Below are 16,648 nucleotides of genomic sequence, written 5' to 3'. Positions count from 1 at the left end.
TTTCCATAAATGTTGAAAAATATAAAGTGCCTTCCATTTCACTATGATATGTGTCTCTGTTCATTGGTTTGATAATCATTTCATTGTCACTTCCCAGAAAAGGAATAAGAACGAGAACAATGATTCCAGTTACAAAGGGACATAGAGCCATGGAAACAGGTCAGCCCCCTACTCTTTTTTTTTTTAAGCCTGCCTGTATCAAATACTACAGAATTGCCTTAGTGAAAACGGTTCCCTTTCTTACACATCAAGGCTTTTGCTCCTGACTCTACTTCTCTCACTGACTTCGGAGGACTTATAGTATTTGACCAGGTCATTGACATTTTCAGGCTCTGATTAATAACGCCCCCAGTTGTCACTTCTTCCTAGAACATACCATTTCCTTTTTAAGTCCTGGACAAAGAAAAGCTGGGCCTGCAACCCCCGCCCCTCATTCTTCCCAAGGAAGCCACCGCTGTGCAGGGAACAGACCAGGAGACCTGTCGCCAGGTAGGACCACATTTAATACCAAGTCCACCAACGGGGAATCCTTCAAAGCGCTTTACGTTGTCTGAGTCTCTGTTTCCCCGCTGGTTAAAACAGACAATAATACTCCCGCTGAAACTGCTGTAAGGACAAATAAGCCGTGAAAGGGTCCAGCACCACGCCTGGTTGCTCCTTTCCACTCATTTCCTTCCCTCTGCTGCTAAGCAAAGCGTGCATCCTCCGGGTCTTCCTCAACCCTTCCAGTTTCTTCCTCAGAATTTCTAAAGTATTTATCATACCAACGGAGTGAATGTGTTCAAGAATTGTCTTGTTCTATTGCTCCATCCTTTCACTCTGCAATAGGGCCCTTCGTTCTTCCAGGACGGGAACTTGAGGGTTGCTTTTGACTTCCTCTTCCCGCTCCCTGGACCCATTCATCTCGGGGCTCTGTGATTCAATGTCTCCTCTCTCTTCACACTTACCCAGACACCACCCTACCTGAGCCACCGCCAATGTGGAACTGCAGACATGGCCCGCTAACTTCTGTCCCCATTCCCAGGCCCTTCCCCACGCACCAACGAAAGAGATATTTCTGATACAAAAACCTGATAGAGTCATCGTCCACTCACTTGAGAGATGCTTCTTGCTGCCCTTGAGACAGAACTCCATACTTAAACAAGGCTCCAGTCTTCCTCTGCCTGTCACATCTGGCACATTCCCCACTCTCCCCCTTTGCTCCCACTCCAGCCGCCTGCAGCAGACTCCTTCCTGCCTGGTTAATTGTTACTCAGCTTTCAGGGCTCGGCTTGAATGTCACCATCTAGGAGATGGCTTCCCTGACCTCCACCCCTTCCTCTAAATTAGATTGAATTAGGCCTTCCCCCATCTCCATTCCCATTATTCTTTCTCAGCATCCTGTTTTTCCCCTCATTATCACTTGTCATAATTGGTAATTGTATATTTATTTGTGAGCTTATTTATTTAGCCTGTCTGCACTGGTACCACTTCTTGGTCCCCATGATGGATGCAGGATCCACAGACAGGCTCCATCTTGTTAGCCTGGCATGTCCTCCACAGAGCGCCAAGCCAGGATCACAGCCAACATCCACAGGATGGATGAATGGATGGGAGGCAAGGACTGCTGAGCCCCCCAAGGCCCAGCACCATCCTTAGCATCCAGGGCTTGCCTCATGAAGGTTGAATCATTTCAACTGGTTTTTGTTTGGCTGTTTTTAGAAGGTCACTTTGCCAGAAGAAATGACCTGTTTTAAATGGCCTTGGAAGGGGGGGCAGAACTCAATCAAGGGTCGCAGACATACTGAATTTCCCCTGAGGAAGGTGCTTTGCAAGGGTGGCTCTGCTAATGCAGGGCACTGAGGGCAAAAGCAAAAAAGAAAACAGTCTGGCCGGAAGGAGCTTAAACAATCAGTCATGTGAAAAAGACAAAGATGTGTGTTCATCAACAAGTACCTGGGGGTGGTCTTCATGGTACAACCGAGGCAGCAGTCTCACCATGATGCACAGGACCCCGGGGTGTATGATCACAGCGTCCCCTTCATCCATCCTGCAGAGAGAAGGGGGAGCAGGGTATCAGTTTTGAGTTTTCCAGTGTCTTTTGCTTTTCACAAACCTTTCTGAATTTTTCTAAGACAGGCCATAATACACATCCTCAGTCTACCACTAATTATCTATATGACTTTGAAAGAATTAGTCTGAGCTGAATTTTCCCCAACTAGACAGTGGAACTCACAAACTGGAGCTCTTGCCTCAGAGAGACGTTAAATAATGCTTTTGTGCACCAGGGCGCTGTGGCTGGTTCACAGTTGATACTCAACGCAAGTTAGCTGCCTGTCCTTTCCCCTTCTTTCCAGGCATTGTAGGAGATGGAGCCGCTCTCGTTTTATGTTGAACACACACATAGAAGGGCTTCTGGATCCCTTCAAGATGGTGTAAGCATGCTCTACTCTGTCCTACCCACCGAATGCAACTCAAAACTCACATAGGACACACGAGCAGCTCTCTGATGGCTCTGAAACATAAATGGTAGCAGAGAGGGAAACCAAACCCAAAGCACCATGCAACTGGCATTGAGTTTATTTCCTGGGGCTTCTCCCTCCAGCATTCCTTGGTATGGGCTCATAGGGAGTCTGAAAACTGAAATGGGCACCACGTGCAGACAAGGACAGAGCACCAAGAAAAGATCTCTGTTTCTGGTCTGAGGAGCAGGAAAGGAGGCCACTGCAAATCATAGAACACGGAGGAGAACCCCTGGGATTTTCTTTGCTAGATTTCTTCATTCTTTCTCAGCCAGCCTCCAGGCAACCCCACAGCAGTAGCAGTGGCCAGGCAGGTGCCTGAAATCCTGGGAGAAGACAATCCTCTCAAACCAAAATAACCATGGTTCCAAGAATATAGGCCAAATCCCCACTGCTGTTGTCTCTCTTTTTCCTTTCTTGCTTGGCCCCAGAAACAGATGCAGTGGTGAGAAGTATGTGAAATGGCAGGGAAACTAAAGCCTCCATTCCTAGACAGAGGAGAAGGAAGGGGCCCCTGAGAGCCATAAAGTATTGGGGAGATGATGACGAGGAGGAGACTTAAGAACGTCAGATGATGTATCAACCTCTGGGCTCAACTCTGAGCTAGCTGTGCATGTGCGGATCTGACCCTAAACCACATTCCAAAGGCTTTGAGAACTGAACTCAAGGAGAAACTACCAGCCTATACAGGCAACTTCATGGGCAAATAGAGAATAGATCAAATCGCACTGGCAAGTCTGTGAAACCAAACTAATACTGGAAACGTTGTCCACAGAAGGTAGGTAAGACCTTGCAGACTGAACCTAACCTGGTTGGTTGCCTGCTAAAGCAAAATAATCAACATTCTCCAGAAGACATGAACAGGAGCTAGAGTTCACAACATTCAAAATGTCCCAGACACAATCTGAAATTACTTAGCATAGAACAAGTCAGAGAAATCTCAATATCTCACACAGAAAAAGATAATCAATAGATGATGAAAAGCTTGAGATGACATAGATGTTGGAATTATCAGACAAAACTTTAAATCAGCTGTTAGTAACCACACTGGTAAGGAATAAGGGTGAATACTATTGAAATGAATGAAAAGCTAGAAAGTCTCAGTAACAAAACTGAAGCAGTAAAAAAAGAGTCAAATGGAAACTTAAGAGCTGAAAATACAATAATGAATTTAAAAATCTCACTAAATGAGAACAATAAAACAATAAGATGAAAGAGATAAGAGCCCATGAATTGAAAGAAAGATCAACAGAAATTGCCCAATGTGAACAACAAAAAAAGTTTTCTTTTTTCAACATAAGAAAGCCTCAAACTCATGTGTAATAATACTGAAGGATCTAACATCCTATGGTAGGAGTTCCAGAAGAATAGGAGAAAGAGTGTAGTGTAAAAAAAATTTTTCAGGGGGGGCGCCTGGGTGGCTCAGTCGGTTAAGCGGCCGACTTCAGCTCAGGTCACGATCTTGCGGTCCGTGAGTTCGAGCCCCGCGTCAGGCTCTGGGCTGATGGCTCAGAGCCTGGAGCCTGCTTCCGGTTCTGTGTCTCCCTCTCTCTCTGCCCCTCCCCCGTTCATGCTCTGTCTCTCTCTGTCCCAAAAATAAATAAACGTTGAAAAAAAAAATTTAAAAAAAAAAAATTTTCAGGGAAGTTTTAGCTGGTGTTTCTTTAAATCTGGTGAAATACATACCCTTAAAGATTTAAGAAGCTTAACAAAATCAACAAAGCAATATGCACCCAGGAACATCACAGTCAATCTACTAAACTCTTAAGACAATTTAAAAAATCTTGAAAGCAGCCAGAGAAAAAAAAAAAAACACACTGTATACAAGGCAACAACAGTTTGAACGGCTGTGGATTTTCTCATGAGAAATCAGAAACTAAAGGAACAATAATTGTAAAGTGTTGAAAAGAAATACACATAATTCCATATCCAGGAAAATATCTTTCAGAAATAAAGACAAAAGAAATATGTTCCCAGATGAAGGAAAACAAAGAGAATTTCTTGTCATGAGATTTTCTCAAAAAATAATACTGGAAGTTTTTCAGATGGGAGGGAAATAGTAATAGAAAGAAACATGCTATTTCAGGAATGAAGAAAGACCAAGAGAAATGGTAAATAATTGGACAACCTTAATAGAGTATGTTTTTTCAGGGCGCCTGGGTAGCTCAGTCAGTTAAGCATCCTACTCTTGATTTTGGCTCAGGCCATAATCCCAGGGTCGTGGGATCAAGCCCCACTTTGGGGTCTGCGCTGACAGTGTGGTGCCTCCTTGGGATTCTCTTTCCCTCTCCCTCTACCCCTGCCCCTTCTTGTGTTCACTCTCTCTCTTTCTCTCTCTGTCTAAATAAATAAACATTTTTTTTAAATAGACTACATTTTTTTCTGAAGTTCTTAACATATGTATGATGGTTGAAAGAAAAATATTACTAGATGTAATACTATGAATATTACACCAAAAATAGCAGACAGTAAAGGAACCTGCATAGAGGTAAACTTTCTGTATTCCATTTGAAGTAGCAAAATATTAATTCTAAGTAGGATGTTAAGTATGTGCATTGTAATCCCTAAGACAAGCACTAAAGAAAGAAGACAAAGAGAGATAGTAAAAAAAATACTACAGATACATTTAAACTGAATACTATAATATATTCAAATAATCCACAAAAAGTTAGGGAAAGAGAAACAGAGGAACAAAAAAGGGGGAACAAGGAGAAAACAAATAACAAAATGGTAGACCTAAGTCCAACCATATCAAAAATTACATGAAATAAAAATTGTCCACATACCCCAATTAATAGACACATATTGTCAGAATGGGGGAAAAAAACCCAAAGTATATGCCACACACTTGAAATATAATAATATAGACAGATTAAAAGAAAAAGGCTAGAAAAAATTTAAACCATGCTAACACTGATCAAACGAAAGCTGGTGTGGCTCTACTAATCCTAGAACAAAACAGGCTTCAGAGCAACGAAAATTATCAGGAATGAACAGGTTATGTTGCACAATCATTAAAGGCAGCACAGCACCCAAAACGTGTAGGCATTTCACAACAGAGCATCAAAATTCATAAAGAAAAACTAGTAGAAGTAGAAGGACAAACAGACAAATTCACAGTTATAGCTGGAGACTTCAACACTCTTCTTTCAGTAATTGATAGGAAAAGTAGACAGAAAACAATCAAAAGTATAAAACTGAACAACACCATAAACAACCAATGTGATTGACTTAGGGAACATTCCACTCAACAACTTCAGAATACACCCTCTTTTCACATTCTGTGGAAACTTTGTCAAAAGAGACCATAGTCTAGGTCATAAAATAAACCTTAAACCATATCACATAAGTATAATCATACAAAGTATGTTCTCTGATCGTGACAGAATTAAATTAAAAATGAATAATAGAAAGATAAATGAAAATCTTCCATGTACTTGGGAACTAAACGTATTTCTTATTAGTTGTGATAAAAAACAAATGACATAAAACCTACTATCTTAACCATTTTCAAGTGACCAGTTCAGTGGTATTCAGCACATTCATGCTGTAAACAACATAGTTCTAAATAGCTCATGGGTTAAAGACAAAGTTTCAAGAAAAGTTTTAAAATATTTTGAACTTAGGTGCCCGAGTGGCTCAGTCGGTTAAGCTTCAGACTTCAGCTCAGGTCATGATCTCATGGTCATGAGCTAGAGCCCTGCATCAGACTCCATGCTGGGAGTGGAGCCTGCTTAAGATTCTCTCTCCACATCCCCCCTCCCCTCTCTCTCTCTCACTCTCTCAGAAAATAAATAAGTAAATAAATAAATAAATTTTAAAATAAAATAACATGATCACACACAGAAAAAAGCATTTGAGAAATTTGACATTTGTTCATGAAAAAAGTTATCAGTAAACTAGAAATAGAAGGAAGTATCCATAACCTGATACTGGACACCTAAAAGGAAGAAGAAACCCAGAGCTGATATAATATTTGATGGCAAAAGATTGACTGAACACTTTCTCCCCAAGACTAAGAACAAATCAAGGATGTCCGCTGTCACTGGTCCTATTCAGTACCATGTTTGGAACAGATTGGAAAGGAAGACATAAAACGTCACTATTCCCAGACAATATGATTGTCTACACAGAAAATCCTAAGCAATGTATTAAAAAAAAAAAAAACTCTCAGAACTAATAAGTGAATTTAACAAAGTCTCAGGGTTCACAATTACATGTTAAAATTAATCATATTCCTATATACTAGAATTAAACAACTGGAAAACAAAACGTTAAAAATGTCACTTAAAATAAAGCTCAAAAAACGAATAAATACTTAGATATAACTCTTTTTTTTTAAGTGTGCTGGGGAGCTCTTTCTGCCCACAGGTCCTGTCCCCATGCTTTAATAAAATCACCTTTTTGCACCAAAGACGACTTCAAGAATTCTTTCTTGGCCATTGGCTCCAGACCCCATGAATCCCACTGTCACTCCAAAAACCTCATAAATTTGGACCACAGTGGCCAAAGAGCACCAGGAAGGTTCTAATTTTATAAGTACAAAGAACCAAATTTAGATGAACTTTCTGAATTTGCCCCATAAAGTCATATTCAAAACATGAAGTATTGGAAAAGGAGGGGCCAACATGGTGGAGAAGTAGGAGGATCCAAAGTTCCCTCCTCTCTCAAACAAAGCAGTGTTAAAGTTAACGAACTTTGAACTCTGAGAGTCCAGGAGACAAAGAGACAGTCGCTTCCAGGGACCCACTGGGACAATCTGAGGGGCCTTAGGTGCGTGATTGCGAGCTGGGAGAAAAAACGAACGGAGGGGAGGGATCCCTTTCTGCGGAGAGAAAAGGAAAGAGAAAGAGCAGCTGGGGAAGCACAGGACTATATCTGGACAAGAGAAAAACCTTGGACCTGGATGGAGAAAGATCCAGTCTCTAATTCCCCGGGCTTTCTCCGGACTGGAGTTGGCTGCTGGGATTGCGCACCTCGGGAGGACAGGAGCCAGCCCCGGGTTCAGTGGCTAGGTCAGGGGTGCAGTCCCCAGTAGGAGAAAGCGATCCCCTCCCTGGAGAGCTGTGGGACAGGACAAAGCCTGCTTGCGCCTGCCAGCAGGGGACCATATATCAGGCAGTGCAGAGCAGCATTTCCCCAGTATCTGCCGGAGGAGGGAGTTTGAACCCCAGCCAAGCACCAGGCACTGGAGTGGGCAAGACAAACCACCTCGTTTGCAACCGCGGTACAGTGACGACGGCTGAATCAGTGTGGCTTGGGATATCCGTCGGTGGAGGAGAGACTGGGGTGTCGCCATTTTTCTCCCCTTCACCAACAAGGTGGGGCTTCAGGGATGGGACCGCAGGGCCCACAGTGGAGGCGGGGCCGCCTACGCCAAGCCACGCCCATCCGCGTCTGGGAACTGTGTATCTACTGGAGCGGAATAGATGCTGAGGAACCGGAAGGCCCCTCCTCCAGACCAGCGCTGCTGCATTGCCTGGTCTAATTCTTGGACGGTTCTTATCATATAGATATAGTCTTCCTTTTCTCCTTCTTATCTCTCCCTTCCTCTAGTCTGGTTACTCTGGTCTTTGGTCTGTTTAAGTAGACATATCTAATCCATTCTCTTGATCCACGTTTCACACCTTCTTCTTTATTCTCCTTTCTCTCTCTCTGGATTAAGCCGTATAGTTTCTCTGTCTGATCAAGTTTTATTTTTTTCTTTTTCCCCACCCCTGTCATTTCTTTCTTTGTATGGGATAAGGCCTCTTCCATCAGCATCGCCTCCACCCTCTTGTTTACTTGTAGCTAGGGTCTCTGGTTTTCTGTTTTTGAGGTTTGTTTGTTTGTGGGGTTGTGTGTTTTTGTTTTCTGTTTGTTTGTTTTCTTTTCCAGGGCTACTTCAACAAACAAATCAAAGCACACTTAGTGGAGGGTTCCAAACATCACTACGAGTAGGGAGATAAAGTAACCAATGTCACAACAACAGAGAGCAAGTAACACTCTCCAAAAAATACCTCCGGGAGGGCCAGGCCCTGGACCGTGTATGGCCCCTCTTTAATACAGTAGTGCTCACAGGTGCAGGGCACATAACAAGCTTTTAAAACACATAAGGGACAGAAAGCTAGCCAAAATGATGAAACGGAAGAATTTTCCTCAAAAGAATTCCAGGAAGAAATGACAGCTAAAGAATTGCTCAAAACAGATACAAACAATATAACTGAACAAGAATTTAGAATAATAGTCATAAGATTAATCGCTGGACTTGAAAAAAAGCATAGAAGACAATAGAGAATCTATTGCTGCAGAGATCAAGGAACTAAAAAATAATCATGATTAATTTAAAAATGCTGTAAATGAGGTGCAGAATAAACTAGAGGAGGTGACAGTGAGAACTGAGAGGCAGTGGGGGAGAATAGGTGAAACAGAAGATAAAATTATGGAAAAATATGAAGCAGAGAAAAAGAGATAAAAAAAAATTCTGGATCATGAGGGGAGAATTATAGAACTAAGTGATTCAATGAAACTAAACAATATCTGTATCATAGGAATTCCAGAAGAAGAAGAAGAGAGAAAAAGGGACTGAAGGTGTGCTTGAACAAATCATATCTGAGAACTTCCCCAATCTGGGGAAGGAAACAGACATTGAAATCCAGAAGGCACAGAGAACTCCCTTCAGATGTAACTTGAATCAATCTTCTGCCCGACATATCATAGTGAAACTGGCAAAATACAAAGATAAGGAGAGAATTCTGAAAGCAGCTAGGGATAAACGGGCCTTAACCTACAATGGTATACACATAAGAGTCATAGCAGATCTATATACTGAAACTTGGCAGGCCAGAAGGGAGTGGCAGGAAATTTTCAATGTGATGAATAAGAAAAATATGCAGCCAAGAACCCTTTATCCAGCAATCCTGTCATTCAGAATAGAAGGAGAGATAAAAGTTTTCCCAAACAAACAAAACCTGAAGGAATTCATTACCGCTAAACCAGTCAGTCCTACAAGAGATCCTAAGGGGAACTCTGTGTTGCAAAGACCACAAAGGCAAGAGACATCACTAGAAGCAAATATCTACAGATAGCACAACGAGTCTAAACCCGTATCTTTCAATAATAACACTGAATGTAAAGGGACTAAATGCTCCAATCAGAAGCCGTAGGGTATCAGAATGGATTTAAAAAAAAAAAAAAAAAAAAAAACAAGACCCATCTATTTTCTGTCTACAAGAGACTCATTTTAGACCTGAGGACACCTTAAGATTGAAAGTGAGGGGTGAAGAACCAGCTATCATGCCACTGGGAGTCAAAAGAAAGCTGGAGTAGCCATACTTATATCAGACAAACTAGATTTTATAAAGACTGTAACAAGAGATGAAGAAGGACATTATATAATAATTATGGGGTCTATCCATCAGGAAGAGCTAACAATTATAAATGTTTATGCATTTATATATGGGAGCACCCAAATATATAAAACAATTAACCACAAACATAAGCAACCTTATTGGTAAGAATGTGGTAATTGCAGGGGACTTTAATACTCCACTTACAACAATGGATAGATCATCTAGGCAGAAAATCAATAAATAAACAATGGCCTTGAATCATACACTGGACCAGATGGACTTGAGAGATATATTTAGAACTTTGCATCCGAAAGCAGCAGAATATACATTCTTCTCGAGTACACATGGAACATTCTCCAAGATAGATCACATACTGGGTCACAAAACAGTCCTCAATAAATATAAAAGAATTGAGATCATACCATGCACACTTTCAGATCACAATGCTCTGAAACTTGAAATAAATCACAGGAAAAAGTCTGGAAAACCTCCAAATGCATGCAGGTTAAAGAACATCCTACTATAGAATGAATGGGTCAACCAGGCAATTAAAGAAGAAATTAAAAAATATATGGAAACAAATGAAAATGAAAATACAACAATCCAAACCCTTTGGGATGCAGCAAATGCAGTCCTAAGAGGAAAATACATTGCAATCCAGGCCTATCTCAATAAGAAAAATCCCAAATACAAAATCTAACAGTACACCTAAAGTTCTAAAGGAACTAGAAACAGAACAACAAAGAAACCCCAAACCCAGCGGAAGAAGAGAAATAATAAAGATCAGAGCAGAAATAAAAAATACAGAATAAAAAAAAATAAATAGTAAAACAGATCAATGAAATTGAGTTGGTTTTTTGAAAAAATAAACAAAATTGATAAACCCTGGCCAGACTTCTCAAAAAGAAAAGAGAGAGGACCCAAATAGATATAATCACGAATGAAAATGGATTTGTCACAACCAATCCCTCAGAAATTCAAGCAACTATCAAAGAATACTATAAAAAAAACTATGCCAACAAACAGGACAACCTGGAAGAAATGGACAAACTCCTGGATACCCACACACTACCAAAACTCTAACAGGAAGAAACAGAAAATTTGAACAGACCCATAACTACTGAAGAAATTGAATCAGTTATCAAAAATCTCCCAACAAATAAGAGTCCTGGACCAGATGGCTTCCCTGGGAAATTCTACCAGACATTTACAGCAGAGTTAATAATTATCCTTCTCAAGCTGTTCCAAAAAAATAGAAATTGAAGGAAAACTTCCAGACTCATTCTATGAAGCCAACATTACCTTGATTCCCAAACCAGACAGAGAACTACAAAAAAGGAGAACTACAGGCCAATATCCATGATGAACATGGATGCAAAAATTCTCAACAAGATACTAGCATATCAAATTCAACATCATATAAAAAGAATTATTCACTAGGATCAAGTGGGACTCATTCCTGGGCTGCAGAGCTGGTTCAATATTCGCAAATCAATCAGTGTGATATATCACATTAATAAAAGAAAGGATAAGACCCATATGATTCTGTAAATAGATGCAGAAAGAGCATTTGATAAAATACAACATCATTTCTTAATAAAAACCCTCAAGAAAATCAGAATAGAAGGAACATACTTAAACATCATAAAAGCCACATATGAAAAGCCCACAGCTGATATCATACTCAACGGGAGAAAGCTCTCAACTCTCAGCTTTCAGGAACACAACAGGGATGTCCACTCTCACCACTGTTGTTTAACATAGGGTTGGAAGTCCTAGCATCAGCAATCAGACAACAAGATAAAATACAAGGCATCAAAACTGGCAAAGAAGAAGTCAAACTTTCACTTTTCTCAGATGACATGATACTCTACATGGAAAACCTGAAAGACTCCACTGAAAGACTGCTAGAACTGATATATGAATTCAGCAAAGTCGCACAGTACAAAATCAATGTACAGAAATCAGTTGCATTTTTATACACCAATAATGAAGTAACAGAAAGAGGAATAAAGAAATTGATCCCATTTACAATTGCACCAAGAACCATAAAATACCTAGGAATAAACCTAACCAAAGATGTTAAAGACCTGTATGCTGATAACTATAGAAAGCTTATGAAGGAAATTGAAAAGGACACAAAGAAATGGAAAAACATTGCATGCTCATGGACTGGAAAAATAAATATTGTTAAAATGTTAATACCACCCAAAGCAATCTACACATTCAATGCAATCCCAATCAAAATTGCACCAGCATTCTTCTTGAAGCTAGAACAAGCAATCCTAAAATTTGTATGGAACCACAAAAGACCCCGAATAGCCAAAGTGATATTGAAGAAGAAAACCAAAGAGGGAGGCATCATAATCCCAGACTTTAGTCTCTACTACAAAGCTGTAATCATCAAGACAGTATGGTATTGGCACAAAAACAGACACATAGACCATGAAATAGAATAGAGAGTCCAGAATTGGACCCACAGATGTATGGCCAACTAATCTTTGACAAAGCAGGACAGAGTATCCAATGGAAAAAAGACAGTCTCTTTAGCAAATGGTGCTGGGAGAACTGGACAGCAACATGCAAAAGAATGAAACTAGACCACTTACACCATTCACAAAAATAAACTCTAAATGGATAAAGGACCTGAATGTGAGACAGGAAACCACCAAAACCCTAGAGGAGAAAGCAGGAAAAAACCTCTTTGACCTCAGCCGCAGCAATTTCTTACTCGACACATCTCCAAAGGCGAGGTAATTAAAAGCAAGAATGAATTATTGGGACCTCATCAAGATAAAAATTCCTGCACTGCAAAGGAAACATTCAACAAAACTAAAAGGCAACCGACACATTGGGAAAAGATATTTGCAAATGACATATCGGATAAAGGGCTAGTATCCAAAATCTATAAGGAACTTACCAAACTCCACACCTGAAAAACAAATAATCCAGTGAAGAAATGGGCAGAAGACACGAATAGACACTTTTCCAAAGAAGACATCCAGATGGCCAATAGGCTCATGAAAAGATACTCAACGTCACTCCTCATCAGGGAAATACAAATCAAAGCCACACTGAGATACCACCTCGCATCGGTCAGAGTGGCTAAAATGAACAAATCAGGAAACTACAGATGCTAGCGAGGATGTGGAGAAACAGGAACCCTCTAGCACTGTTGGTGGGAATGCAAACTGGTGCAGCCACTCTGGAAAACAGTGTGGAGGTTCCTCAAAAAGTTAAAAATAGAACTACCCTATGACCCAGCAATAACATTACTAGGAATTTACCCAAGGGATACAGGAGTACTGATGCATAGGGGCACGTGTACCCCAATGTTTATAGCAGCACTTTTAACAATAGCCAAATCATCAAAGAGCCTAAATGTCCATCAACTGATGAGTGGATAAAGAAGATGTGATTTATATACACAATGGAATACTACTGGGCAATGAGAAAAAATGAAATCATGCCATTTGCCACAATGTGAATGGAACTGGAAGGTATTATGCTGAGTGAAATAAGTCAGTCAGAGAAAGACAGATAACATATGTTTTCACTCATATGTGGATCTTGAGAAGTTTAACAGAAGACCATGGTGGAAGAGACGGGGAAAAAATAGTTACAAACAGAGAGGGATGGGGGCAAACCACAAGAGACTGTTAAGTACAGAGAACATACTGAGCGTGGATGGGGAGGGGGGGAGAGGGGAAAAGAGGTGATGGGCATTGAAGAGGGCACTTGTTGGGATGAGCACTGGGTGTTGTATGTAAGCCTATTTGACAATAAATTCTATTCATAAAATAAAAAATAATAAAGTGTGCTGGTTCTGTATGCTAGTTACCATAGAATTTATTAGGAAGGAAGGAAGGAAGGAAGGAAGGAAGGAAGGAAGGAAGGAAGGAATCGTAGACTTATATAAAAGGAAAAACATAGTATGTCTGTGGATTGGAAGATCTAATATATTTGTCTCAATTCTCTCCAAATTCATCTTAGATTTAATGTAATTCCAATCAAGATCCCAACAGTTTTGTAGATATAGGCAGGCTGATCATTATATTTACATATACTAGGATAGCCAGAAGCAAAGGAACTAAAATCATTGAAGCAATTTTGAAAAGGAAGAATACATTTGGAGAACTCACATTAGCTGGTGTTATGACTTATTACACAGCTACAGTGATCAAGACAGTATTAGTGAAGGGCTAGACACACAGATCAATGGAACAGAAGAGAGTCCAGAAAAAGACTTACATAAATACGGCCAATTGATTTTTCACAAAGGGACAAAGATAATTCAATGGAAATGGATAATATTTTCAACAAATGGCACAGGAGGAATTAGATATCCAAATGCAAACAAAAATAGTAAATCTCAAATTAAACTTCACACTGTGCAGTAAAAGAAACTCAAAATGGATCATAAACCCATAAAACTTTTAAAAGAAAACATAGTAGAAAATCTTTGTGGCTTTGAGTTTGGCAAAGATTTCTTAGATATAATACCAAAATCCCAATAAAGTAAAAACATGAATAAATTGTGCTGCATAAAAATAAAAGATTTTCAATCTGTAAAAGTTACTTTAACAATGAAAAGACAAGCTACAGACTGGGAGAAAATCCTTGCAGCCATACAATGGAGTACTACTCAGCAATCAAAATGCATGAACAATTCACACAACAAATTGGATGGACATCAGAGGCCTTATGCTGAACGCAAAAGACTAGCCTCCAAAGAGTACACATTGTATACCCACATTTATATGGTTTAATGGAAAAGACAAAACTATAGGGATACATCAGTGGTTACCAGGGGTTAGGGGTTCACTATCAAGGAGCAACATTCAGGAACTATTTGAGGTGATGGGACTGCTCTGTATCCCAATTGTGGTGGTGGTCACATGGCTCTAAATTAAGTGAATTAAAACCCATAGAAGTTCACAGGAAAAAAAAGGGACTTTCACTATATGTAAATTCAAAACTTAATAAGAAAAATAAAAACAAATGCACGAAAACCCACAAATCTAATCCCAAATTACAAACACCTGATTTTCTTTTTTTTTAATTTTTTTTAATATTTATTTATGTTTGTGAGAGAGAGAGAGACAGATAGCACTCGAGTGGGGGAGGTGCAGAGAGAGAGGGAGACACAGACCCTGAAGCAGGCTCCAGGCTCTGAGCTGTTAGCACAGAGCCCGACGCGGGGCTCGAACCCACGAACCGTGAGATCGTGACCTGAGCTGAAGTCATATGCTTAACTGACTGGGCCACCCAGGCGCCCCACAAACACCTGATTTTCAAACATTTTGGCCAGAGCGCTACTCTCATAACCTGTGGCCACATCGTCCTTGGCACCATCAGCCTAAAAAGAACAGCTAAGTTGCCAGGAGTACATCTCGCCTTGGTGTTAATTTATTCAATTCAATGGAACAAATATTTATTGACCTAACTATTTACCAGGCGCTATTCAAGCACTCTGGATACATCTATAAATAAACTAAACTAAAGCCCACACCCGGGTGTGAGGGGAGTAGTGTAGATAATAAAGATAAAAATAATAAATATGTAAATCATAAATAATAAAAGTTATTATTATATAATACATACTACATTATTACAATGGAGTATAATATGTTAATATATTAGCATGAATAAGTAAATTATACATTATGAAGGAAGATAAGTGCCATTGGGAGAAAATATGAAGAGTGCTGGGGTGGAGGAAGGAAGCAATTTGCAATTTTAATTTGGGTGGCAGAGTTGGCCTCCTTGAGAAGGTGACAACTGGGCAGACTTGAAAGATGGGATGCAGATATCCTGAGGAAAAGCATTTCAATCAAAGGGAATAGCCAGCAAAAAGCCTTAAGGTGGGAGTATGTCTGGTACGTTCAGGGAACAGCAAGGAAGCCTATATTATTACCTTGATACCAAAGCTACACAAAGAAACAAACAAACAAAAAACTACAGACAAGATCCCTAACGAATATACATGGAAAAACCGCCAACAACATACTAGCAAACCAGCTCCAACAGCATATTTAAAGGATTGTACACTATGATCAAATGGAGATTATCCCAGGAATGCAGACTGTGAGTGATTCAATATGAGAAAATCAGTCAATGTAATGCACCACATTAGCAGACAAAGGGGAAGAAAAACAAATGATTGCCTCAGTTGATGTAGAAAAGCATTTGACAATATCCAACACCCTTTCATGATAAAAAACACTCAGAAAACCAAGAATCAATAAAGACTTCCTCAACATGATAAAGGGCATTTATGAAAAGCCTGCAGCTAACATACTCAGTGGTAAAAGCTGGTCCTCAAATCATATGGAATTGCAAGGAACTCTAAATAGCCACAACGATATTTAAAAAGAACAAAGTTGGACTGCTCACACGTCCTGAGTTCAAAACTTACCGTAATGCTACAGTAATCAAAACAGTGTGGTATAGGCTTGACACATAGTCCAGTGGAATAAGATTGAGTCTTCAACAAGGATGCTAGGACCATTCAATGGAGAAAGAATAGAATCTTCAACACATGGTCCTGAGAGAAACGGATAGCCACATGCAAAAGAATGAAGATGAACTCTGGCCTCACATCATATAATGGATCAATGACCTAAACACAAGAGCCAAAATTATAAAACTTTTAGGGGAAAACACAGAGGTAAATCTTCATATCTTTGGTTTTGGCAATGGATTCTTACATGTAACACCAGAATCATAAGCAACAAAAGAAAAAAGAGATCACATAGATGTCATCAAAATTAAAAGCTTTTGTGCATCAGAGAACATTATGAAGAGAGCAATCTA

The 16,648-nt window shown here is 39.8% G+C and overlaps 1 protein-coding gene across 11 annotated transcripts in view; it reads right to left on the bottom strand.

The window, feature by feature from the left end:
- WDFY4 (WDFY family member 4) overlaps positions 1-16,648 on the bottom strand; it is a 291,014-nt gene that overhangs the window by 212,925 nt on the left and 61,441 nt on the right. For all 11 annotated transcript variants that reach the window (XR_007145180.1, XR_007145178.1, XR_007145179.1 and 8 more), the window contains one exon: positions 1,936-2,029. Coding sequence is in view for 7 of the 11 variants with exons in the window: in XM_047824339.1 (XP_047680295.1) it covers positions 1,936-2,029 (94 nt within the window). In the remaining 4 variants the exon portion in view is untranslated. The remainder of the gene's footprint in view (positions 1-1,935; positions 2,030-16,648) is intronic.

The sequence above is a fragment of the Prionailurus viverrinus genome, chromosome D2, assembly GCF_022837055.1.
Source record: "Prionailurus viverrinus isolate Anna chromosome D2, UM_Priviv_1.0, whole genome shotgun sequence".
Lineage (NCBI taxonomy): Eukaryota > Metazoa > Chordata > Mammalia > Carnivora > Felidae > Prionailurus > Prionailurus viverrinus.
This window is presented reverse-complemented; position numbering and strand designations above follow the sequence as displayed.